The 26,512-nt window shown below is 38.3% G+C and overlaps 1 protein-coding gene across 2 annotated transcripts; it reads right to left on the bottom strand.

Moving 5' to 3' along the window:
- Nucleotides 1-616: 616 nt before the first annotated feature.
- LOC131781983 (ubiquitin conjugation factor E4 B) lies at nucleotides 617-26,512 on the bottom strand. Of its 2 annotated transcripts, none has more exons than XM_059098689.2 (43): nucleotides 26,302-26,512; nucleotides 24,607-24,679; nucleotides 24,301-24,390; nucleotides 23,446-23,656; nucleotides 22,511-22,978; nucleotides 22,212-22,234; nucleotides 21,462-21,521; nucleotides 20,787-20,831; nucleotides 20,307-20,384; nucleotides 19,884-19,925; nucleotides 19,392-19,548; nucleotides 19,161-19,228; nucleotides 18,845-18,979; nucleotides 17,931-17,968; nucleotides 17,713-17,776; nucleotides 17,075-17,140; nucleotides 16,824-16,976; nucleotides 16,346-16,431; nucleotides 15,278-15,378; nucleotides 14,825-14,986; nucleotides 14,157-14,219; nucleotides 13,495-13,591; nucleotides 12,708-12,777; nucleotides 12,297-12,422; nucleotides 11,723-11,857; nucleotides 10,916-11,043; nucleotides 10,227-10,262; nucleotides 9,992-10,141; nucleotides 9,640-9,730; nucleotides 9,380-9,479; nucleotides 8,699-8,793; nucleotides 8,526-8,624; nucleotides 7,697-7,764; nucleotides 6,987-7,197; nucleotides 6,018-6,218; nucleotides 5,066-5,112; nucleotides 4,898-4,988; nucleotides 3,984-4,141; nucleotides 3,781-3,811; nucleotides 3,597-3,677; nucleotides 2,669-2,761; nucleotides 1,772-1,856; nucleotides 617-1,273 (listed from the first exon to the last, which is right to left on the bottom strand). In XM_059098689.2, the coding sequence occupies exons 1-43, from the start codon at nucleotides 26,364-26,366 to the stop codon at nucleotides 1,119-1,121; spliced, it is 4,596 nt and encodes a 1,531-aa protein (XP_058954672.2). In that variant the 5' UTR covers nucleotides 26,367-26,512; the 3' UTR covers nucleotides 617-1,118. The 2 variants fall into 2 exon arrangements, with proteins under 2 accessions (XP_058954672.2, XP_066019303.1); XM_066163206.1 differs by having other exon boundaries at nucleotides 22,511-22,975.

Here is a 26,512-nt window from a genome sequence, read left to right as displayed (position 1 = left end):
GTTAAAATCAAACAAAACAGAAAAAATTCAACCCCACTCAAAACCAAATGAAAATACGAGCGAAAATACGAGCGACCTTTTCACAATGATTTCTGCAAACATAATACCACCGTGGAGGTATTTCTCATGGTTGCTATAAGCTTCAGTCAATGTCTGCGGCTTTACACTGAAGAATCTCTCGTTACCTTTCACGTCTCCTCCTTACAATCTTAAAACGGCTGTTACACGACCCTCTCAGGATTTACAGTGACACAAGAAAACAATTTATTCCCGCTAAAATTATTTTATTGTTAATTAATCGATTTCTTTTATGAATATAACCTTTTACCCTTAAAATACAATCTCATTTTAACTGCGCTTTTAGAGTAAAATATTTTTCATCAATTGCCACAACAATGTGGTCACACCTCGGTCAAAGCTAAAGGAAAACAAGGCAGAACGATTTTTGCAAACATGATACCACTGTGGAGGCATTTCTCATGGTTGCTTTAAGCTTCAATTAATGTTTGCAGTTATGCACTGAAGAATCTCTCGATACCTTTCACGTCTCCTCCTTACAAACTTAAAACGACTGTTATACGTCCCTCTCAGGATTTACAGTGACACAAGAAAACAATTCATTCCCGCTAAAAGTATTTTATTGCTAATTATTCAATTTCTACTATGAATATAACCTTTTACCCTTAAAATACAATCCCATTTTAACTACGCTTTTAGAGTGAAATATTTTTCATCACTTGCCACAACAATGTGGTCACACCTCGGTCAAAGCTAAAGGCAAACAAAGCAGAAAGACAGTACAGATTTTTGTTCCTGATTTCAAATAATTTAAGCAAAAAGGGATATTATTCCACCCTTTCTCTCTCTTTGTGGGAATGAGATGGATACCCGACCTTAGCCGCGCTTGACATCAGACATCACAATAAATAAATTGCATGGAAGTCACAATTTAAAGCTAAAATATGCTGCACTGGAAAAGTAGGTAACTTGTGAGGTGTTACGCGTTCGTTCTCCTTTCCGAAAAAGAACTAAACCAAACGTGGTTTTATGTATCTTGCGAAGCCGAGAGATTCACACGGTCAGCATTTGGATTCACTTTTCTTCCCCTCTCCTTTTCTCTACAGCTTATCGAGTTCGCTTTTTAACGTATCCACGGCCTTGCGCATGCGTCTCTCTTCCTCAGCATCAGCACATTGCGTGAGCCAATCAGCACACTGCCTCAAAACAGCCTCTTTCTGAAGACGGAAGTGAGTACGAATGGCTTCTTCAAACCCTAGAGGGAGGGAAAAAACAGTTTTGTAACCGATCAAACCTTTGACCCTACAGTGATTAGATTTTACTTTCTCCTTACAATATCACCCCTATATCAAACATTAAGGTCACAAGAATCAAGGAAACGATCACCAACTAAAGAAGCTGTTGATCATTACACTAATTCTCCTTTTCAGCACCTTAGAAAATGTACAGAGAACAATATGTAGAATATGCATACTGGTGTTATGGTGTGGTGGGTTCGTGTACAAAATAACAAACATTACTTGCGTCATTGCCAAATCATTAGTGAAACTGCACCTCATCGTCAAAATACAAGTAGCTACGAACTAAATCAAAACATCACGCATTTATTTTTGTAATTATTGACTGTTCCTTCTGCATATGACCAATGAGAACCAAGTGGAGTCTTAAATTCTTTAGAATAATAACAAGCAAAGTCAGTACACAGTAGCTGTGTTTCCAAAAGAGCGCGGTAAGTTATAATAATCTAACTAACCAGGTGCTGGTTCACGTAGCTGCCCAACCATGGCATGACGTATTGTGTGAAGTTTGATTTTTGCATTGTACTCTTTACACAGAGCCTAGGGAGAGAGAGACAAGTGAAATCAAAGTCACGCAAGGTTACAGTTATGTCTTAAAAGTTAGTGACCCACTAAGGTCACAGTATTGCTACACCTCTTGGATGGGATACCTGTGAATCGCAGGTGACACGCAATCATTTCATTTGCTTACCTAATATCTCACTCCTTACTAAAGCCGGGGTTGAGGAGACAGAAAGTAAGGGTAAATAAACTTTCCCAACACAGTGAACTAGCTTTGGCTGGCATGCAGAACTCTTCGTCTAGAGTTCAGGGCGTGAAATACCTAGCTATAGCGTCTCTCAGTTAACACAAGATAATAAATGGAATCGAAGCGACTCGATTATAATACAATGAATGGTTTGAACCCGGGGTAACATGGGATAGTGTAGCATAATCGTCTGGGTGAGTGGTTTCGACAACCTAAGCGGAAGTCATCTGCTCTGTGCCACCCTTTTTTTTCAGCCACCATCGCAATCTCCAGGTAACACTGCGCAGATAGGCAATTCGCCGATGCAAAACAACCTTTACAGGATACATATCCCTTATCGGAAAGAGCGTGTAAATTATAGCCACATATTCTCAGATTGGAATGACAACATCAGCTTATTCCTATTCATCGTCATCATGGACCAGTACCAATGGGTAGATGAACAGTAACAGCAAGGAAGGAATCATGGAGTAAAAGATTGACGCACATTTTACGCAGCAAACTTGAAAGGTGTGGTTTCATTACTGACTTTGCTTTTCAATTTCAGCGTCAACAAAAAACACGTCCATTGGTCAAACAGAGAACCGTTAAGAATTTCACTTACGTCTCCCTCGTCGGTTCCTTTGATACCTTCGTAACCAGGTTCATTAAAACACGGATCAGGAGTAAACATCATGCCTTGAATTGACAACAAAACCTGGCAAAGCATCAAAAAGAGAAATACAGTTCAAAGCATAACTTTGTCTCTACGATAACAGAAAAAAAGTAAAAAACTCAATTTTAAGACAGAGCTCTGGTTTCGAAGATGGAGTGGAACCAGTGGTCTTGGCTAATAAATGATGAAGGCGTTATGGTTACCTCTCTAACTAGCGTCAATTTACCTGATATTTACAAAGTCCTCATTTACTAATGGTCGGAGTCCGAAAAAGAAGATTGAGAACGTGGACCAAATTTTGTACAACACTTTTCATTCCCGAGATCGAAAATAGTAGTGACATATATTTCAGGCGCTCACCAGAGGGTCACAATTTCAATCCCAACTTTCCCTTGATCACCATAATACTTGTTTCCCCGCCTCGTCATGGAACGCCAAGAAATATTGACGCGCAGTGGTAAACTTTCCTCTACAATCCATTCTCAAGGTCAATTTTTCTTTAAGCATTAGTTTAACCTCAGGATAACGGTTTAGAACAAAAATGTTCCAGTACATTCCCGCACTACCTTGGTGGTTAATACGACGAATCCCAGACCAAAAAGTTTGGGTTCGAGCCCAAACCAGTTCTTTGTGTTGTGTTCCGTGCTTAAGGTAAAATGGAATGATTGTATATTGAACTGAAGCGTTCAACTGAAGGAACCAACTGATCATGAGAAACAACAATCAAATACACATGACTTAGCCCAGTAATGTATCAAAACCTAAAACTGCATCCCCACAGAGGCGCTTTCAACAGATCAGGGACAGAACTAACGAACTTTGTGAGTAGATTCACCATCAACAACAACAATAAATACAAACTCAACGAAAACCAAACCTGGTAAAGAGAAGACTTCTTTGGATCCCACTTCTCACTTGCATCTCCACCATGCCAAGTTCCCAACAAACTTAAACAAACCTAAAGATGTGAACAACAATGAAGAATGAAACACGAAAAATCAAGAAATCAGCGTGAAAAGCATCAAATGGAACAATCTTGGCAAAGTACAGCTTGAAATTACCTTTCCATCTGCGTAGAGATTCGGGTTAAACCTGCAGTGAAAAAAAAACTTGCATTCAATAACTTACAATACCTAGAAAGAGACAAGAATCATAATTCAGAAGTGGAGAGTTACAAGCTTAGAAGAATGAGTACAATTCTTTACAAACCGCTCTATAATTTACAAAAATCAAACAATAGATATCAAAAACCTTACTACCTCACCTGACTGTACCATTACCAGTTGTGATGATTTTCACCAAAGGTGGGTCAACTGGATATGAAGACGGAAAGTAGATATCGAACACAAAGCAGCCTCGACTGTAAGGCGTATCTACCGTGCCGGTGATAAGAGCACGGACAAAATCCATACGGTTCTCATCCTGCGCGGGAAATAAAGAAAAAAGTATTATCCATTATCTACAATTCTTAACTCGCTAGTTTCCAGGTTTCTGAACACTTACTGTAAATCAAATCAAAATAAATTGGATCGCAGGAGTGGTACATCACAGAGGAGGCTTTTCGTCTACTCTTTTCCAGGTTGAGTTGGAAATTCAAGTGGTTTTTTTTTTTTTTTCTTCTGGTCTAAGTAGGAAAACCAGCTAGCCCAGAGAAAACCCCAGGGAGGAGAACCAGAACGAAAAAAAAACCTCAATCTAGGCGAAGCCAGGTCTAGGGAATCAAACCCAGGCCCCTGCAATAAGATACAAGCGCTCTTCCTACGCCAAAAGCGCTCATTCCCACCGGAAAGACTTGTTATCCATGATGGGCTTAAGGGCCAAAGGCACCTTTAAATGGGGCGCCATATTGAAAGTGAAGAGGCCTTTTTGAGGAGTTTCCCAGGGGAAGAGTTAATCTGGTTGCAAAGACCTCGTCGTTAATTATTAAAAGGGTGTTAATGTAGGACGTGTCCGAGGTAGGCGGTATCTTGTGTCAAACTGGGAAGCAATATGAACCTAGTTAAGCGGTTTCCTCAAAAAAAAATTTTAGCCCGCTCACTTCCTATTAAATTAAGTTGAATATGTATTCCTGCCCAAGAAAACAAGGCTTCTCCTCACGTTTTACACGGCGGCGAGAAGAAACTTTACCGGACTAACATCATCACAGTAAGTAATGAAAAAAAGCGGAATCGTTCTAACCTGCCTGACAAGTATAGAAGAATTTGGATGGATCGGCAAGTTGTTTTTCAGTTGAGTTGCTTCACGCATAAGAGCCCGCACTTTACCAGACCTGACAAAAACAAGCGGTCAAAACAAAGTAAGCTAAACGTCTTGCACATGATTAAGAAAAGGTTAACAAAAATCTACCTGGGACACATGGGCTGACTAGCACAGGACCGGAAGGCATGACAATCCTGAAACGAGAAAAGAAAACCCTTTTATCATAGTTTACCCAATAAAATCATCTACGACAACAACAAAAAGAGAGAGAAAAAAAAGAGGTCTGGGTTTGAATGCTGGCAAGCTCATTGTGACGTGCTCCAAAACACAGCAGAGGAGGGAGGGGGGGGAGGGGGGGTAAAGGAGAGGATACCTGCTATACACTAAGAACCCGTTAGTAACAATTATCCTAGTAGCTCAGTGCTAAAGGAATACGATTAAGCTCTGGGTATAGTTGCACACGAGGCCCGTTAAACTAAATTCACCCAACCGATATTTCTCCTACTCTGGGCGTTTTACTTAAGTTCAAAAATGACCCATGGTCTGTGAGTGGAGAACTGCTGGACACATTGAGGTAGTTCTTTTGGTCATCGTTATCTTTGAAGTGATTTGCTTCAATTAAAACTGAGTTAACACAGACTTTGGGAAAATTTACAACGGAGGGAAGGCTGGCGCACACCCTGACTGAAAGAACACTAGACCACGAGGGACAACATTTAAATCCGCATGACCGGTCCAATAGAGTTTCAACACCTTAGACTGAATCCCTGACAAAGGCACAGACATTTTCAGACTTAAGTTTCCAGATAATAATGTTACACTACTCCCTTTTCTTAAATGTTTCCATGGACGGCGAAGAGACGCACAACAAGTTTTCCACAAAGGATAGTTTATCTCTAGATTCTCTTGAGGTTTCCGAAAACGGGAATAATCTAAAAATGTCTTACGTATTATTAATTAGGAATACGACCTATCCAGACAATTCAGTCTCTAGGCTTGATATCCTCTTTCCTGGTCTACATAACTCAGATATTATACGCTTAGTGAATAAAATACTCCAAAATTATCATCAAATGTATCAGTCGTGTACTGCTCTTACCACCAGCTCGGCTGCTTCAAACTTGATTGATTCAAGTGTTTCGATATAGGCTTGATCAGCCTGTTTTGGGTCACAAGGATCCGGTGCACAAGATCCATTCCCACCCCCCTCGGGTGGTTCTTCTAGTCCATTCTCGTCTGTGTTTGTTTCGATCTCCCACACAGAGAAATTTTCATCTTCTCGTGCCAACAATGAGCTCACCTGTGAAACATCAATTCAACGGGCCACTTTCAATTTCTCTGCATAAGAATCTGTGAATGAGCAACTAATATTTTGTACTTTTAAGAGGTGATGGCTATTAGGTTGTTAAACGGTTGTCCCTAATTCATGTCAGTGGATGAAATATTGAGTTTTTATTTTTGTTTTTGTTTTTGTGGTTTTTTTGTTTATGTTTTTTTTTTGGGGGGGGGGGGAGGGAAGGGTTATGTTATAATTTAAGGTACGAGTTATTATCACAAAGTCAAGTTTCTTCTCCGAAAGGAAACGCTCGGTCCAACCAGCTTCAGACGTCTTGCTTAAAATAAGTACGTAACACTTTTGCTCGTGTACTGCGACCATTCGGATGAGAGTTTTTTAAATAAAATTACCTGCTAATGTAAGAAAATCGACTGGTTAGGATGCCAGAATCTGCTTCTATATTCTTTAAATTTTGACTTAAAATCGATTCTTCCACCACGAAGACTCTGGGAAGGTCTGCTGTCGGTAGTAGTTGCAGATGTCTCGCAACCTGAGCGGAAGTCATTATCAGAGTCACGTGATCACTTGACTTTCATGATGGCTTTCACTCAGGTTCTCGTGACATCAATCACAACTGTCGACAACTATCCTTTCCAGGCCTGCTCTCACCAAGACGATCAGACTACACGGTCAACTGGAATCGTGGTTTCTAATCATTTATTATATGAAATACTCTTCCTAAAAACTACCTGATTCCTTTTTGTAAAAAAGCACAAATGCAATAACACTAACCTCTTGTACAATTCGTCTCAAGTCTTCGACCACGAAGTCTGGAGCGAGATTCTCGCGCTGAACAACACGTAAAGCTCGCTCGACGCTGAGCCCGCTGTAGTCTGGGTTAGCAGCAAGGCATTTCACAAATTCCCTCTCCTCACTAGCATTTGACATGCGCACTAACACCGTCAAAATCTTAACCAGTAAGTCACGAGGGTCGAACGAGTACCTGCATGTAACAACAAAAATACATCCTAGGTAATATACAATAATATTTAGTAATATATAATTATGAAATAAAATCTAAGGATATTTCTTCCTATCAAAAAAGTTGGGGGAAGGTAATCTAAAATTGCTCATTTTGGAGATAAAGCGGAAATTTCGCGAAGCCAAGAGCTAGAAGTATCTTAAACCTTAAAAAAAAGCCAGCAAAGAGTTAATGAGAACTGACAAATACTCCTAACATATCTACTAGAAAATGTATAACAGCCAGAAGAGAGAAATACGAATCAGATCTCAAGAGGTTAAGGCCACCATCTGACTCTATCACACAAAAATGAACAAAAGATAATTTCGAGCCAGATTGATCGTTTCGCTTTTAAAGAAATCGTCCCTTGATGATTTCGTCACCAAAAAGTTATTCTAGTAGAGGCTCTAGATAAAAGTGAAACACTTGTCTGAATTCCTAAATACAAAACATACACTTTTAAGTTTAATCAACAACTTACCTATCCATGTTTTCGACTTTCAAATCCATACACTTGCGGCCGCACAATGAGTCCAAAAATCCAATTATCTGAGAGTCAAAAAGAGAACACCGGCGGCTGAACTTAAACTCATCGATTTATCGAAACGGGATTCAAAAGGTTGAGGGTAATAAACCGGCAGGTTCTTTTCCATGATATGATGAACTAATCTCCAACATTGTCTTCAAAATTTTCAATGACCTGCCCCTCACACCTAACCTCTGAAGTAAGGTAAGCCTTTATAAGGGCCCAGGTGGCCCATGGGGCCGGTGCTTAACTCCGGTTTTCTTAGCATGAAGCGGCTAGGAGTATTACTACTCCCCCCTGGATGGGATGCTAGTCCATCGCAGGGTTACCCCCAGCACATTTGCTGGTACCCATTTGTACACCTGGGTGAAGAGAAGCACTGTAAGAGCAAAGTGTCTTGCCTAAGAACACAACACAATGACCCCGGCCAGGGCTCGAACCCGGACCACCCGATCCGGAGTCGAGCGCACTAACCATGAGGCCAACCTCTGAAACTAGGCCATAAATATCAAGGAGGTAAGATTCTAAAGAAAACTGCGATGCTGCGTTGATGGGGAGGGGGGAGGGGGGAAGGGTTAATACAAGATCATCTGGTTTTATCAACTGAGTTGAAAATATGAGTTGGCCACCGTTAAGAGTTTCTAAACATGACGTTTCCAGCGTTAGCCATCCGTTAGAGGAATTGTGGGTTGTGCATGGTTTACATAAAGAAAAAATGAAGCTACGCTATTGGTGGGAACAAGATAAAGTGAAAAACACGAGGTGATAAGCTGGGAACACATACCGCTGCTGCAGCCCTGAGTGATAATGGAGAACGGGAGAAGCAGCGAGCCACTTTCTCTTCTTCTGTGATCTTCTCCAGAAAAGCTAAGGTTGCATTCGCCTGAAAGATGCAGCTTTGATGTTATTTATTATAACTCCGACGAATTCAACATTTTAATTCACACAACAGCATACCATTTGCATACAGGATTTCGAAACGTGCTCTTCGCTTTTCAAAAAATGTTCCTTCTCCTGTCGCTGATCTACACTTAACTCCTTCCACTTTTCATCTGTGCAAAAAACAAAACTTTTTTTAAGGTTGGATATCGACTTAGATTTCCGCATTGCATTTTTAAGGAAGGATGCTACTCTAAGAAAAAAAGCTAGAGAGAAAGAGAAAGATAAACGATTTGGTTTTTTTTTTTTCATTATTTTTATTTCATTTTTAGATAAGTTGAAGGTGTATTGATTAACAATGCCGCATTGGTGATCGTCTAAAATTAAAATCAGTTAAAAGATGACTGGGGCATTGGCTTACGTCGACCACGCTTAATCATCGATTAGAATATTAGTGACGTTTGCTGTCAATCAATAGTGACAAAAATGCTGACATGGGTTTGTGGCTTATTCTACACTTCAGCATTTTCTGTCTACCAGTCAGTCAGTCAGTCTATCTGTTTACCCCTGTCGGCTTTAGTCGGTCTGTCCATCTGTCTGTCCGTCTTTCTATCCCAGTGGGCTTTAAGTCTATCAGTCTGTGTGTCTGACTGCGTGTGTGTGTGTGAGTCTGTCGCAGTTTGTTTTCCGTTTGTTAGCTCACCGAGGGATAATTTGATCGGTCTGCCGTTCGTTAACCTCTCTTGAAAAGCTACCTACCACACTGCTTGGCACACTGAAGTTTCCTAACATTTGTTAGGCGGAGCAAGCCATCTTTCAAAACGTAAAGAAGAGTGTCAAACACAGCACCTAAGAATGACTGATGAAACAAAAAATAGTCATGAAACTTGACTACAATTTGCGTATTGACAGAAATATACAATAACAATATGATCTAGCCTTGTCTGGTTTACCATAGTATAGAAAAAAGAACAAACTTTTACCTGACGAAGGACGCTCATGGCCGATGATTGTCTTACCTGAAAACTTTCCGTTCCACATTCTTGTAAAATCGAAGGTAAACAGTCGGGTCTCTTCCATAGCTTTTCTAATAACTTGACAATTTCAAACCTAAAACAGACAGTAAGGAGAATTGCTGGTGAGATCTGAGAGTAAAAGGTTTAATGATACTTCCATTCAAAACGAAAAAAATTTCCAGGTCCGCGACAACTAAAAATGTCTAAAATCCTTAAACATCCTGCATAGGTTGAGTATGTTGCGTCCTCTTCTAACGGGACAAGATCGCTTCCTCAGCATTCTCGTAAATGCAGCTACAATATTGGATGTGCTGTTGCGTTTAAAATCTCAGGACAGCAAAAAAGCTGATTATACCTGGCAGAAAATTTGTCAAACTCTTCTTTGTCCACGTCCAGGCCCTCCACGATGTCAACCGAAGAGTAAGTATGAATAAGAGCTGGACCGAGTTTTTCTCTCACCGCTGGGCACATAGCAACGCAGGCCACCATGTCACCTTCGATACCGCTGCAAATCAGAAAATATATAGGCGAGTAAGGTCATCAGAGATCACCGACAAAACCTGATAAATCATTCCTAAACCCTTCCTTACCTTCCCCACGTAGTTGTCTCCAACAGTTTGTTCTTCCTGAAAGGCACAGAAAATTTTCTTGATTACTCAATTGGTAAAGAAAAATGACGATTGTAGCTTTCAACAGGCATTTTCACCTTTGTCAAACAGAAAATCTTCCTCAACATACCAGTTAAACTTAAAGACAAACCAGAATTAGAATCAAATCAAAATAATTGGGAGTCGGGAGATTCATGATGAGAACTTTATTTATTCTATAAATTACGACACAAAGTCTTGTCATTAATGATTAAAAGAAAAAATTGAAAATCCCGATTTATAGTAGAGATAGAATTATATAACTTTGCTTTCCCTTTCTTTTATCCTGCTAATTAATTCTTCGCAAACACTAATCTCAAAGAGATTCAAATTAAGTAACACGAAAACGAAAAAAGAAAAATTGCCCCCTCAATTTACCTTTCAGACATTTTTAACAACAAATGCAGTCATACTTAGAGTTCATATTGAGCCCTGGTTGAATGTCTGAACTTTGCAATCGCTTCTATCTCTGTTTTTTGTTTTCCCTTTTTTTTTTTTGCTTGTTTCTTTCTTCCTTTCTTGTATGTGAACCTGTTTGTTTAATACTCTCTCCGTCATTTGTTGTGTTAAATTGCTCTTGTTTCTTAAAAACATTCTCCTCTGCACAATAATTGAACATAACTACAAAATACCCTTTAGATCTCTGGCATATTTCAGCAAATGACAACAAAGCTGTCACAGTTCTCGTGGCTGCCACTGGTCCGGGCATGATGTCTCTCCGTTCCATAAGAGCACAACAGCAGTCAACGAAAATGCAGATCTAAAACACAAACAATTTAATCATAAATAAGACAAAGTAAAAGTTGCAAAACGTAGTCCTTGAGGCAGGCTTTCAGAAAAATTGTCAAGAAGAAATATTGTGACATGAGTGGTATGGCGAGCAATATGCACTCACTTTGAATCGCATGATATTATAAACAAAATATTAAACTGCGATCATGTATTGTCGTCACTCCTTTCACACGTGTTCTTGCACGAACGTAACTCTTCTTTAATGAAAAAGCACATTTGTTCTCTTAACGGGCATCGTCTCTAGCACCTCTTACACACGTCCTCTTGCCCGCGTATCTCCCCTTAAGTATGCACTCGTCTCTCTTTTCGTAACGCACGCGTATCTCCTCTTCAGTACGCAATCGTGTCTCTTTTCGAAGTGCACGCCTCTACTCAGTCAAGCGTCCAAGTACCTTCCAGTACGTTCTTGCACGCGAATTCGCGCTTTCCACTTTGATCGAGCTTGCTCATCCCTTCTCTAAAATGAGCCTATTTCCTCTCTCACACACGGTAATCTCTTCGCTATCGCATGGCAATTCTTCTCGCGCAGTCTCGGATGGACAGCTCTTCTCCAGTAAGCGCGTCTAAAAATTGAAGGCTTAAATGTGTTCCCTGCTAGTTGACTACTGAATCAAAGTATGGTGAATTAAAACCAATTAAATACTCACGTCCAACCCCCTAAGAGCGCCAGGTTTATGTGCGGCGACAAAGCTAAACCAAGAGCACATGTCTTTGACGTAGAACTCGGGAATATTCACAAGTATCTCTCGCTGCCTGACTCTGATTTCGTTTTCAGACAAACCCTAAAGCAACAAAATCCATAAGATTAGTTGGTAATACAACGCCTTTACCAAGTTCTCTCTCCTCCAATTCCACAATAAAACACCAAATATTAATTTAATACTACATTAATACAAACCACTTATCTTGAAAATACGAGTAAACAATTGTTGGATGAAGTCAAATTCTGTTTTCCGGACCATATGGTCTGGTCAAAGTTATTTATTTATTTATTCATTTATGTATTTATTTATAAGCGATATTTATGCAGGCTAGCCCAGTTCAATGCAATGGAGGCCAGTTGTGGTCTTGAAACTCTAAAAATGGGCTATGGAGTGCTGGTGGTCTTGTTATATAAATTCGACACGTTTCCTTTTTGTTTCTCTTTCCTTCCTGAGAACACACCGTCTCCTACATGTAAAACCCCTCATCCCTCTTCTAAATACCGTATGAACTTTTTACCTGATACTCAGAAGCACAGCTGTCAAGAAGATGAAGAAGCCAGGCGGCGCTTGTGATATAAAACTCTGAACACAGCCTCATGAAGTGGTCGTCCTCCAGACAAGTATTCCATTGAAGTACGAATAACTGTAAACAGGACATAACAAGTGGATTGACATGAAAAATCGCTTAAACGTGAAAGCAGCTTACATCGAAGAGCATTTTGATTGATTAAGTCTGAATTCTCTCGTATCATGGCGAAAGCTTTCTTCTAATAGAAGGTCAGGAATAAAAGAACTACTTGGGGTCCTGCGCTAGCGCAAGACCATTTTAAACCCCAATTCAACAAGGAGATCAAGAAATTGTTGTTTGCTCTTGAAAGATCTTTGCCTGAACTGGTCAGATATATTTGTTTACATGATATACACTCACCACAAGCATTTTTTTCGTTTCCGCTTCAAAAGAGCTGCCCTCCTTCATTTCAGATAACATCGTGTACTGTCTGGAATTTTAGGAATAAAGAAACGTACCGATTTTGGAACGGAGGAATTCATTACCGAGATTAAGAGAATGTCTGAATGGGTAGTCTGTGATGCACTGAGGGAGAAAAGTCGGTACTCGCGAACTTAGGCGCTAAAACTTGGCGTAACTGGCCATCGAGAGAGCCAAACACAATAATGGGAAAAATAACCGATCTCTTTTGCCAAGTTTCAATTATCGTATTTTTTTTGGTTGTTGTTGATCTTTACTTTTTGTTTCTGTTTCTTTTTCCTTGGGCTCTTTTCAAACGCTAGCGTACGTTTTCATCATGGAGATATTTGTGTAACGTAGCTACACTAAAATTTGAGCAAATTGAGATTTTAACTCTCTAACTCCCGAGATCTGATTGTTAATTCTCCCCTCTAGCTGCTAAACATTGCCTTGTAAATTAGTTATGAGAAGTTGGTGTAAGATCAAGATAACAACTACTACTTGATAAGTTTAAATATTCTCATTTCCTGTTTGCTGGATAATAAGGATATGATTGGGAGAAGTCTCATGTTGATCACTTCTAGAAGTTACAGGGTTAACCCAAAGGAAGCCCATCTGCTTGTTCATCATCGAGAAAGGAGCTATCGCCTTAGCAACTTCACAAAGGGTTCAGCTGCTTTTCAAAAACAGGATTGCAAAAGACTGACTTTTTTTTTTAATATACGAATGAGTACTGAGTATGTCTAACCTCATGATTCTGTTGTAGTGTTGAATGGTAGTGGTGAGTCCGATATGAAGCGCGCGGTGCGTGATGTGAAACATCTCTGTTATCAGTTTGAACTGACCTACAAAGATAACATGACATGCAACGTCGAGTGTCAAACAAGAGGAACAGTAATACAGTAACTGGTTTGACCTCGGGAACAAAAGATCGACGAACAGACAATTCGACGAACATAGTCCAACGTAGCCTACTTGTAGCCGTACAATTTCCCCCCCCCCCCCCAAAAAAAAAAGGTGAAACGGAAGCGAGGCTATACGTAGGCTAAGTCCTATGAAGGACTGTTGCCCATAACAGTGACTGTCGTCTTGAGAACTTAAGCGAGAGCCTGCATCGGAGTCACGTGAAGAGCTGTTCGTCAATCACTTGAGGGAAAACTGGCTCGCGAAAACTGATTGATCATTTTTTACAGTGGGATGGGAGACAAGGTTATAAAGACAGACAAAGAGAAAATAGAACGCGTGGTGGAACAGTTTTACTAAGACTCGCCATTTTAGGAAATGCGACATTGTTTGGAGCAGATTAATAAACGAAACTAAAAAAAAAAAAAAAGAAACGAAAAAATAAAATCACTGATCATTTAGCAACGATAAAATATGCATGCACATAAAGAGAAGGAAAATAAGTACCCTTAAGGTCTCCTGAGGGCAAAAGCACACTACGGAGATCCGTTCTGTCCTCATTCTCTGTTCCTGCATGGAAAAAAAACAACAACATATGCAACCTGTATTAATTAGAAAATACTTAAAGACAGTTACATGAGCACATTACAAGATGACAGTTGATGAAATTAGTAAGTCAAACAAAAGATTAGATTTAGATTAGAACCTGCTGAACAATGAGCGATTCCGACGTTTTTTTTGAAACTTTCCTTGATTGTTCCTACCATCTCTGTATCAAGATTGGTTTAGAAATTGACGGTTGGTCGAGAAAGCATGCGAAACCCCCCGCAACTCTCTCGGCCTTTCAGATGCATCATGTTAACCATTGGCGACTGGGCTGATCGCGTTTTGCCAAGCCTAAAGTTTACTTTCTATGAGTTCTCATTGGCGCCTTGTGACGTTCACCCCTTTGTCTGTCATGACTGGTCGACGTTCTTGCTCTGGTTTTTGTTGCATGACAATCAGTCAAAAGGTCGTCGACACTACAAAGATTAGCGCGAGGAAAGAAAAAACTGTCCCTAATTCAGATTCGCAACTCGAAGTAATTTCCAAAAAAGTGTCAAACATTTACTCTAACGATATCAATCTGAGGCGCAAGTCTCCCGAACTAACGGTCTGCCGAAACTGTTACTTACCAATGTGTCCACCGGCCAGCGTTCGCTCGTTCGTGAATCTTAAACGGCAAGCTTTGGAGGTGCAGTAAAGTGCTTCAATTTGTTTGTATTTATCTTTCCCTTTGGTCAGGAGGAACGAATCACACATCTGAAGAGCCACTGAGCAAAGATTCACCATAAAACCTACCACCAAGAGAAACACGAGTTCTGAAAGTTACCATAACTTATTACAGATGTTTCGTTACCGTAAAGGCTCTTGTAAAACTATTAAAATAATCGAGAATTCTTTCCCTCACAAATCCTTTTGTCACCATGGAGACTCGTGGATTAAAAACTCGTTAGGACAAAATTTTCTACCGCGAATGGAGAAATACTTTATGATGGGAATTGTCGAGAGTTTATGAGAAATTATTTGATAACAAGCGTTGTTGATAGCATTTCGGCTAATACAAATTTGTTTTCACTCTATCTTACCATCGTTGGCCACTGTTGCCTTCATCAAGTTATCTCTAGGCAAGTTTGCTGACAGTCTCAGATCATTGAGTGAGACAACCCCGGCCAGCCATGCTATTGCGCTGAAAGACAAATACATATATCATTAAAGTTTAATTTACTTTTCCTCTGATACTCACGAGAATGGATAGGGGTGCCGAAGTCATTTAAATCTAAAGATGGCAAATCCTATCCTAACCGTTCCAAAACACACTGAAACATGATGATTTTTACAGTTGTAAGTTACACTTTGCGCTTTTTTCTGTTCTCATGGCCTGTCCTGGGAGACGAGACATTGAGTTCTTACATACCAACAACCATCAAAATGCGCGGGACTGAGTTTTAAGTTGCATATATTGCACGGAAAAACAAAGTCCATACTGGAGCCTATTGGCCCACCCAGCCCGCGGTGCTTATCTCGGTTTCCATGTAGAGACTAAGAGTATTACTACTCCCTCCTGTATGGGATGCCAGTCCATCGCAAGGTTACCCCCAAGCATTTCATCGGGCTTCCCTAAAATTTCTCCAGAAGCCATTTATACTCCCGGCTGGAGAGAGAGGCACTGTGAGAGGAAAGTGTCGTGCCCAAGAACACAAAACATTGACCCGGCCAGGTCTCGAACGCAGACCTCTTGACCCGAAGTCCAGTGCACTGACCGTTTGGCGACTGTGTCATCCGTATAATGCAGACGATAGTGCAAACAACGCCCCAACACTTAAGGCGTTGACAACATGCTATAGAATACAAATCGCACCCGGTTACGCACGAGGAGTAAGACTTAGATTTCCACTTACGCCAATTATTTTCTGTAAGGCCAAAAATTGCGAGTGGAAAGCGCCATAACAGAGTATCAGTATGCATATTTTCCATACTGCTTTCCATTCGCTTCCTAAGGTACTGACACAGATCATTTTTTCAACCATTAAGATCTTCGTTATTTGGTGATCATTTCCTTTATTCGTATGACTTGAATGTGTGATGCAGGGGAAACTATGTCAGGAGAAATTAGATGCTACTCACTCTAGGGGTCAAAAGGTAAATGAAAATACCTGTCTCGATTATCAGTTTTCAGCAGCTTCACAAGAGCCTTGTAAACAACATTCTGGCAAGAATGAATGCCATCCATGATTTGAGACTACAAGTGAAAGGTAAACTATTGTTATGTAATGAACGATTTCACAAAGGGGGAAAAAAGAAATAGCTAATTCTGTGAACACTGCAGTCTGCCCTCATTCATCTTTTTTCTCACCCACAATATGAAATGCATAAAAATAAAATCATCTCTGATGGGGTTGCAAACCATCACATGGTGTTATCTGAGCCGAAAAAATATTACGTGAGTCAAACTCTCTCCTGCCAGTGAGATGTTGTATGAAGAATTTGATGAAAATAAAGCATATAAAACAAAGTGCACTTCAAGAAAATTACAAAAGAAAATAGTGTTAACTTTGAGGACATATTTAATAAAAAGAGAAAATTTCACATGGCGATCCATATCACAGCTTAAGGAAACTTCACGTTACGTACTTGAAGTTGATCAACGTCGCTACGGAAGGCCTGCGGGAAGTGAGGCAGCTCGACAAAACAAATGGAGGAACGCGACTTCTTGTCTATTTTAATATCCATTGTAGAGGTTGCCAAGAAGGACGAGAACAGCGATTTGTGTTGGAAGAAGACACCCTTGGCGAAAAGAGACATTCATTGAATATTTCATATCAAGTACACAAACAAGGGAATGTAAACAATCTTCATGTTTTTTTAATCAACAAAACTGTTACCAGCTCATTTATTCCAGTGTCCAGCTCTCTTTCAAGAGCTTCAGCCAGGAAGTCACCCATAACAGGCTAAAAGCCAAAACAACAGAATGCAAAAGAAATCGAATTAGTCAACGTTCTAGAACAGTCAGTTTCCAAAAACCAAAATGATCACTACAGTCAATCAGAGTGAAGGTTGACATCATCATTAGCCAATCGGAGTGAAGGTTGGCATCATCATCAGCCAACTAGAAGTCAAAGCAAAAACTGGTATATTACATGAAAAGCGGGAAAACGCGAGCCTCCAAATCTGGATTGGTTTTAGTTTTGGATCTGATTGGTTGAGAAGGTGGCGCGAATTTCCTGGACCTATGACAGAGTGAAGTTAAGCAAAACAACTGAATAAAGGGGTAAGTTTCTAAAGAAACTGTGGTGCTGCGTCGGTGGGAGAGTATAGCAGATAATTTAGTGTTAACAACTGGGTTGAAAAAGTAAATTAGCCACCGTAAAGAGTAAAAAAACTTTACGGTGGCTAATTTACGTTTTCAACCCAGTTGTTAACACTAAATTACCTAAGCAAAACAACAGCAATCAGGGATTACTCTCAACGCTCACTTGGTAACTGCTCCAACTAGGTGCGTGTTTGAATATTTATGCCTTACCAAAGAAAGGAGGGTTTCCAATCCTCTGAAAATACATTTGCACTCCAGTGTGATCTCATTTATCCTATATGGTGAAATAAAAAGAAGTTTGATAAGATTTTTCATAATTCAGATGCTGACAGTATTTACTGAAACGTCCCTGTAACATGTCTGGCTTTTTCTTGTACCTAAATTTTCGGGTTTTTTATGCCAATCAAAGCAATAATTGTCCAACATACCTTTTCACTCTTTCGACTTGCTTCCCTCCGACTGCTATCTACGGATAAAACGTACGAACATCAATATTTTAACTGATACACAGCGAAATGTATATTGACTGAAATGTAATGACGATAAACATGTAACCGTCTCACACCAAGATCTTGTTAGTAATTCTCCTTACTGTCTGCCATACAATTCTTATGATGTTAGTTCGGAGAATTTGATATTGGATCAACTAATAATCCTTTAATTGAAATTTGTCTTTGTTCTCATCACCTCTCTGCTTCATAATGTATTGATATTGTAAGGAGAAATTCTCTCTCGGTCATTCATGGGAGAACCACAGTTACAGACGAAATTAAAGCTGAATGAGAAGCCAGAGAGAGGGGAACCTAAAACTCATTACAAGCATGAATCAGAATTTGTATCATTTCCAAGTTATAAAGTTCCATTACTTTCCAAGACCTTTCCAAAGACCCTTTTTAAGTTTTCTATGACCTTCATTTAAGAATTTATGTTTCAAAATAGCCTGTATTTCTTACTCTTTTCTTCTTAGAAAAATTAACCAGCAGTCATGTTCCATGACTTTTCATGGCCAACACTCAAATTCCAAGACTATTCAGGCCTGGAGCATGACAAGGCATAAAATTTCAAGACGACCAAACCTTGAGAATGCAAACCAAAAGCAGGAGGGGGAATTTCTACAGAGTTAGGGAGGTACTTACCATGGAAATTTTAAGTATACTTTTGTACATCACATTAAAGGGAGGGTAAGTCTGCTGCCCAGTCCACCTACATGTGCTTTCCTAGTTTGCAGGTTTTTCAGATAGAGCTAGGGTATATAACGTCAGCTAATTCTATCAACTTGACAAGGAAATCCCCTCCTGAAATTGCATTATACTTTGCCTAAAACACTATTTGTCTATAATACCATTTCAACAAATGTCTCTTTCACTTCTGGGTCCTCTTTGCCTTTTTCCAGCAGTCTGTTGAGAAGTTCTACAGAAACTGTCACTCCATCGCTTGACCAGCCTCCAAGACTCGACAGGAAATACTGGGATGGACCCTGGTAAAAGAAAATTATATTTTACACCATCACACTGCTCTTGTACTCCACAAGCCTGCATTAGGTGAAAATATCATGGCTCTGAAGGAAAGATGGGTGTAAACATCCAAACCAATTCATCCAAGAAGAAACATAATTATCTTTTACAATATTAAGTACAGTACATATTTATAGAATGTACCTCTGATTGGCCTGATTGGACAAAATCTGCCCACAAGTCATCTTCAACCGCTGTAGGACTTGCAGCAGCTGCAATTTAAAAGAACTGTTTGTAACTAACATGAGACATATATAAGATGGTAAGTCACCCATAAGCAGTGAAACCATGGCTCAGATTTTACCAACATCAAATCCATCATCTTGGATACAGTGAACTGAGGGGCAAAAAGTTTGAGTGTATGTTACAACTCACCATGGACAAGATGCTTCAAAACAGTATTTACACAGGGCTCCATAACAGCTGAAGCCACTTCCTTCCAAATCCTTTCTCCATCTTGAATCAATTTGAAGTTCTTTGCAGGCAGCTGAGAGCAGCGATCAAAGCACTGAATGGCAAACTTCATTGGGTCCTACAAAGAAAATTAAATGAGCACATTTTGAATCAAGTGTTCATTTATCCTCTACTGATACCCCTCCCCCCTCCCCCCTCCCCCCTCCCCCCTCCCCCCTCCCACTACTTTCTCAGGGTGTCATCATAATGTCTTCATCTCCCATTTCTGTCTTTTCATTTCAACTCATTTCTTAACTCTTAAACACAACAAGAAAGGCAAGAAACTGGTGCATAAATAACAAGATTTCTGTTGTAAATCACAGGTTTACCTAATCTTGTTTACATTGAAAAATAAATGTAGATCTCTACAAATGTAAAGTACATTGGTATTTACAAGTAGAAACACAAACTTACCATTTCCCGATAAATCCTTTTAGCGAGAAGTTTTTCTATTTTCTATAAAAACAAAAAATAATACACATACAGGTAAGAAGACAAGTACCACTTCTTTTAACCCTTTAACCTCCCAGATCTTATTAGTAATTCTCCTTGCTGTCAACCATACAGTTCTTGTGATGTTAGTTTGCAGAATTTAGTATTGGATCAACTTAAAATCCCTGACTGATATTTTTCTTAATTCTCATCACTTGTCTGCTTGATATTGTATTGACATTGTAAGGAGAAATTCTGTCTTGGTCACTCATGGGAGTTAAAGCGTAAAACCAGTAAAATAATATTTTCACACAATTTCAAAAACCACAGTTAGCTGGTCCAGTAACTTTTATTGAGAATTACAAGTTAATTCTACCAGATTTCTAGCATTTCATTGTTGTTTACCTTGCCTGAGTCATCACAGCTGACAGGCAGTTCAGATGCTTCAACTTGCAAAACTGCCAAACCTCTGTCTGTGTCAGTCTGAAGAATGAAAAATATGTTTAGAATGGAAAGGCAACCAGTCTTATGATTTTCAATCTCTAGTTATGACCATAAAAGAATGTTTTGCAAATGTTTGCTCTGACAAAGGGCTAACAATTAACGCATCAGCTTTGAAACTCTTTACAGTGGCCAATTTACACTATCAACTTAGTTAATAATACTAAATAACCCTGTTATACTCTCCCACCAACACAGCACCACAGTTTCTTTGTAACTTACCCCATTTAATGCTGGTTAGCTTTTGAGTTGCAGTCTGCATGTGGTTATAAGTGGAGTTATGTATTACCAAATCATTCCAACAATCACCAATTCCACCAACACCAATAGGCTATAATTACATCATTTTCAACTGGCAATAAAAAAACTGCAATCTCTCTATACCTTGACTTGTGGAATATGTGGATCCTTTTTGGAACTTTGATTTTCCTGTAAAGATAAATAAAGGAGACATTTAACTACCCAGAGAAATGTAACTAAATTGGGTTCAGAACCTGTTGTTAAAATAAAGTGACAAAAAGGAAGTCACATTCATTTTACACACTATCATACATTTTAGTGTCATATAGACAACTGAATCTTTCTGCTAAAGGAAGAAAATACCACTTCTTCAGGGTTTAACATTTTATTTCTCTCTTTTCTTTTGACATCAAACAGACAGAGTCCCAAATACCCATGACTAATAATATTCTTTTCCACAGGCAATAAGTATGTACATCTATGATCTTAGTCACGAGTCCCTCTAAACAAAATTTATCTTAATTTTACAAAAATACACTATAATACATAAAAATCAATTCCAAAATTCTTTTTTTAAATCCTTTAACTCCCAAGATCTGATTGTTAATTCTCCACTCCCGCTGCTACACATTTTCCAGTTATTAGTAATAAGAATTTGGTGTTAGATAAAGATAAAAACTTCTAACAGACAAGTTTGAATATTCTCATCACCAGTGTGTTGGATAGTGTATGGATATACTAGGGAGAGGTTACATGTTAATCACTTCTGGGAGTTAAAGGGTTAATAACACTCTTCTGCATGCTGGCTAATCCACTTACAAAAGAACACTCCAGAACTTGCATCAACACTTTCTTTGCAACATCTTGATATGGCAGGTCCTAGCAACAACAAAATGATAGTATGAACAGATACTATTACAAGTACATGTGCCAGCTCTCAAATTTTGTTTTCCCTCATTCTTCATCATGCTGTCAAAATCCCAATTCTAATATTCACCCATACTTTATTCAAATATTATTCTCTTGTACATAAGATATCTCACTACAGCCACCTGGATAAACTTATGCCCACTCTCATGATCTCTTTCACCCTAAAGGGAGAATATTTCTTCAAAAGTTTGTGTCCTTTCCATGTCCATGGCACATTATTCCTTGAAAGTTTGGGTACAGCAAATTCCCATTTCACAAAAATGTGACAGAAATTTCCTTAATAGTAAAATTTTCCAGGAACAGTCTGCAGACACTGGAAATTTTTCAAAATTCTATTTTGTTACTATTGCATAAATTACCCCTTTGTACATTGTATAATATTATCAGAGTGTAGTTGAGGGGCTCATGACTTTGATTAACATGTACCTAAGGGGTCCTTTAGGGGTACTAAATGGATTCTCGAGGGTGCTTGACATGTTTCTTTGACATATAACTGGCCAAGTAATTTGTTACACAAAAAATGCCTGGTTCAATGATTGGCTCACCCCTTAAGCTATTACAGAATGATGCAAATCATGGAATTCAGCATAATAATACAAGCTATCAATACGATGTCTGTTCAAATAGAATTGGTCTAACCTGTATCTTTTCTTGCTTGGGTGCTAAAACAAACAATTTTTATAATGTTAAGATGAGCACATTTAAATCTTTTATCAAATATAGTATCAGTCTTAAATAATATCCATTATATTAAATGTTTAAGATTATTCACAAAATAATTTAGAGGTAATAACAGCATTTTTAATGAATAACATGGCATTGTGAAAAAAAACTGTAAATAATTATCACAGTCATATTTTCAACCAGCCGTCATAAGAAGTCAAAACTCTACTAACTCCTACTGGAAATTTGTAACATATGTAGCTGATGATATGTACCTGTCGGCCTCTTTGACAATGATGTTGAAATTTCTTTCTTGACTTCTGTTATATCTTTTACTTGAAACCTGTCAGCCGTAGTTCCTTGACTACAACCAGTGATGGATACTGGACTAAGCTCTGATGTTGACGCTCTGACTACAGAAGGCTCCACTTCAATGGATGAAAGTGACCTCCCTGTATTAGGAGAGGAGGGCTCTGAACTCACAGCATTTGAGCTTAGAAGTCTTAACCCATCTCTCGGTTTGTTAGTTCCAGGAACTCTCCCCTCTCCAGTGTTTGTAGCAGTTATCTCACTATTTTCAACTCTTTTTCGAAGGCCCTTCTTGTTTGAATCTATTGAAGGTTGTCTGTTTAAAGCAGAAGTTTCTTTCACACAAGCTGGAGGTGAGTTTTCTGTTTTGGTGTCAGATTGTTCACCAGCTAGCTTCCGCAAACGCGCAGCTCGAACATCAGCAACCTCAACTGCTAACAAATTGAGAAAGAAAAACTTCAAGTCCTTACTGACAAGAATTTTTTAAACATAATTGTAACTTAAATAAGTTGCAACCTTAAAAAGTAAAAAGTTAAGATGCTAGTTGAATTATAATATAACCCAAAAAGAAATTATAATACACAATATTTTATGATATTATCATAACTAATTACAAGACTTTGCACAATAGCCCAGTTCAGCACTAGCTGTCTTTTCCTTTGCTCATCAAATAGCAAAAAATACATATGTATTATTGGTTCAGTAACATTTAAGAACATTAAACAATCTATCTATAACAGAAACATTTTTTCACCACATAGTGTACTGTTACTCCAGGTAAAAATCATTTTTAATTGATACAGAGTCTTAGAAGAAAACTGACATCCTTAAGACAAAATTTAATGATAATTTAATGATGTAGATAAATATGGAAAACAATAATTTTGTCCATAATTCACACCTGTCTGGCTAGGTGTTTGGTCCCTCCTTTGTAGTAATGCAACACAGACTGCAGTCACAAAAAAGACTACTACCAGACCCCCAACAATCTGTTTCACACTCCATGTCTGTGCTGTTTTTGAAGATTTCTGCTTTGAACCCCTATTACCAACTGAACCTTTCTGTAGCTTTTCTTTGGAATCTCTTTCACCAGTTTCTGGTTTTAAGGTTGCCTGATGATTACAATTAAAGAAAGTGATAAAATGTTTCGATCAACTTTGATTCTTATGGGGCTTTACACCTTTTGTTATGTAAGTATAGGAAACAACATGATTATGAGTGCAATTTGGTGTTAACTCTTTCACTCCCAAGATCTAAATACCAATTCTTCACACTGTCTACCATATATTTCTTTTAAAGTTAGCAATGAGAATTTAGGACTAAATCTAACAAAATCCTATAGTTGACATTTTTGGTACTTCTCATCACTCTTCTGCTTGAAAATGTACATGGAGTATAAATATATAGAGTTTATAAATATATTCATGGAGAAATTATCCATTAGTCACTCCTGAGTATCAAAGGCTTAAATGAAAACAGATATTAATAATAATTAAATGCTTATATGATAATTTAATGCTTATATAGTGTACAATATTTTCCAAATAAAATCTAATAAACCGAGGTTACAAAATGGCATATCTATAAATATTCCTACTATTACCAATCAGGTATAAACTAAACTACCATTCACACTTAATGAATATATCAAAGGTCAAAAGCAATACAAAATAGATGCCTACTTATTGCTGTCGCAAAAACATGAATATTAATTGCCCTATAAATTTAGACAGTAGTTTGTTCCAAAAATACCCACCAAAGTATCCTCAATGTATTTTGACATTTCCTGTCCTGACAGTTCTCCATCTCCATCCTTATCATATTCAAATAAGATTTTTTGAAATTCCTGTTAAAAAAAAAACAACAACAACGATATAAAATAACAAAAATATCAAAAAAATGGAAATATAATGTAAAAAAGAGTCTTGGATAAATGTTAGTATCTGGATAACTGCTCTTAACACAAAATTAACCTATCTTATTATCAGTTGACCACTGTTGGATTAAGCAAGGGGTGTATATAAGCACATTTGCTCAGATACTGAAATTGATCATTCCTTACCAATGCACTCAATTCATGGTTACCATCCTCATTACTTAAAATATGCTGCTGTAAAGGATCTTCAAACTGTTCACTGTAAAGAAATAAATTCCAATGAGCAATTAATTAAAAATAGGTATTTGAAACAAAATCTATTCAGTTCTTTGTGCTTGCTTTACTGGCCAGTGAAATTAATCTAGATCATTAAGTTTGTGACAAAAGATAACACTGATTCCACACTCAAGGTCAGTACGACAATGGGAAAACCCCATTACCTCAACAATTGTCTTTTATTTCCCTTTACACCAAAAATTCTGACAGTAGACATTGAACAACTAGCCTGAAGGGAAATGGCAAGTTTTGTTTCCCAGACACCCTGACTGTTCCTCTAGGCTTTGCCCTGTAGAATACTGAAGGTTTCCAGGGAAACAAATCTTACTTTTTCCCTATGGAGGTAGAAGTATTGTTATCCCTCCACTCAAAATAGAACAAATTATACAAGGGTACGTGTCACTTAGCAACTTCATTGTAAAATGTTAGAAATCCCAAATGTAAATTAAAAAATCTATACATCAAAAATGCTAAAAATTCAAGAATTTTAAATGCAAACACTGTGAGATTAGAGCCCTCCTCATTTTAATGCAACAGGAAGATCATTGATATGGAGCCTTCAGTAGTCAAAGCATAAACATTAGAGCATAGTCCAATACTGATCTCTGGTCATAGTCAAGGAGTAGCAGATAATAGGTTTGAAGTAACAGAAATTGTAATATTCAGGAAAACACCTTTTTCATATTATACACCACCAATTAAAATTTTCCAAATGTATTTTTCACTTCGTTTTTGAATGCATTTAGCTGCTTTGACTTCAAAAATATTTTCTTGAGGCAGGCTGGTACACAAATTTGCAGCAGTTTTAAGGTGCATGACCTGATCACATGCAAGGCAAAAGTTCAAGTCTTTGTTTCCATAGGAAGTTAATGATTTTGTTCCTCCTTAGAAGTTATATAGTTTTGATCCATGATATGTGACACATTTTCTTCCTTCTTCAGGACACGTATTTGAGTTGGGAGGTAGAGCAGAACAAATTTTTCCGAACTCTATTTAAAACTGAAATTTATGATAAATTTGTAACAAATCTGTTGGAAACACGTCTCCTTTCGTGTAAACTACTATATATTTCTGAAAAAGTGCAATAACTAAACAAGCAGAGACTGGTTTCTAAATAAAATACTTTGAATATTCTGCAGACGTAAACAACAAATGAGGAGCGATGAATAAGATAATTGTTTACCATTTTATTTCTCGTAAATGTATCGTATTCGCTAGAAATCACTGCAATAGATCGACAATTTATTTAGATCCACAAGCAAGGAGAAGTTTACGTCTATAGTTTAACAAAACAAATCGAATTTTCTTAAAGTTGTATATCAAATTCCATCTGATTCAAATCCAAATCGAAAACGAAACAATTCTGCCAGCACTTTCGCGCTTTATATTATAAGCCGTGCTTCTTTCCTCATGGGACTGAATGTACAAAATCAAAGCACAAACAGAGAGAGAGGTAAATAAATATTACAACAAAGCCATGTTGCATGGATCTACGAGTATTCAGAGATTTCGCTTTCTCAGCGGAAGTAAGGGGTCATGCATGGAATCACAAATCACGTGTAAAAACACTGGCACCTGAAAGGAAATAGGAATGAAAATTCTCACCTCGAGTGAATAAGAAAAACCAGCTTCAAAAAAAGCCACAACAACAAAACGTGATTCCTAGCCATCGCTCAGGCCCTTTGATATAACAACACCATTCTCATGGACAGTAAGCAAAATAACTGAGTCATGATTACGGTTGACTAATCCTTATTGTCCCTGTCAAGGTCTGCCAAGCTTAACTTCTCAGAATTGACTGAGTCACTCCGACGAG

Source organism: Pocillopora verrucosa, chromosome 3, assembly GCF_036669915.1.
Source record: "Pocillopora verrucosa isolate sample1 chromosome 3, ASM3666991v2, whole genome shotgun sequence".
Lineage (NCBI taxonomy): Eukaryota > Metazoa > Cnidaria > Anthozoa > Scleractinia > Pocilloporidae > Pocillopora > Pocillopora verrucosa.
Note: the sequence above shows the minus strand (reverse complement) of the source record. Positions and strands in the feature narration are given on the sequence as shown.

Excerpts from the sequence above, each read along its gene's own strand:
- LOC131781983 (XM_059098689.2), bottom strand. The coding sequence starts at position 26,366 with ATGGCTAGGAATCACGTTTTGTTGTTGTGGCTTTTTTTGAAGCTGGTT. Across the intron at positions 19,549-19,883 it reads AAAGGATTTATCGGGAAATG|GACCCAATGAAGTTTGCCAT; the intron begins GTAAGTTTGTGT and ends TTTTCTTTGTAG. Across the intron at positions 16,432-16,823 it reads GCGACGTTGATCAACTTCAA|TCTCAAATCATGGATGGCAT; the intron begins GTACGTAACGTG and ends TTTCACTTGTAG.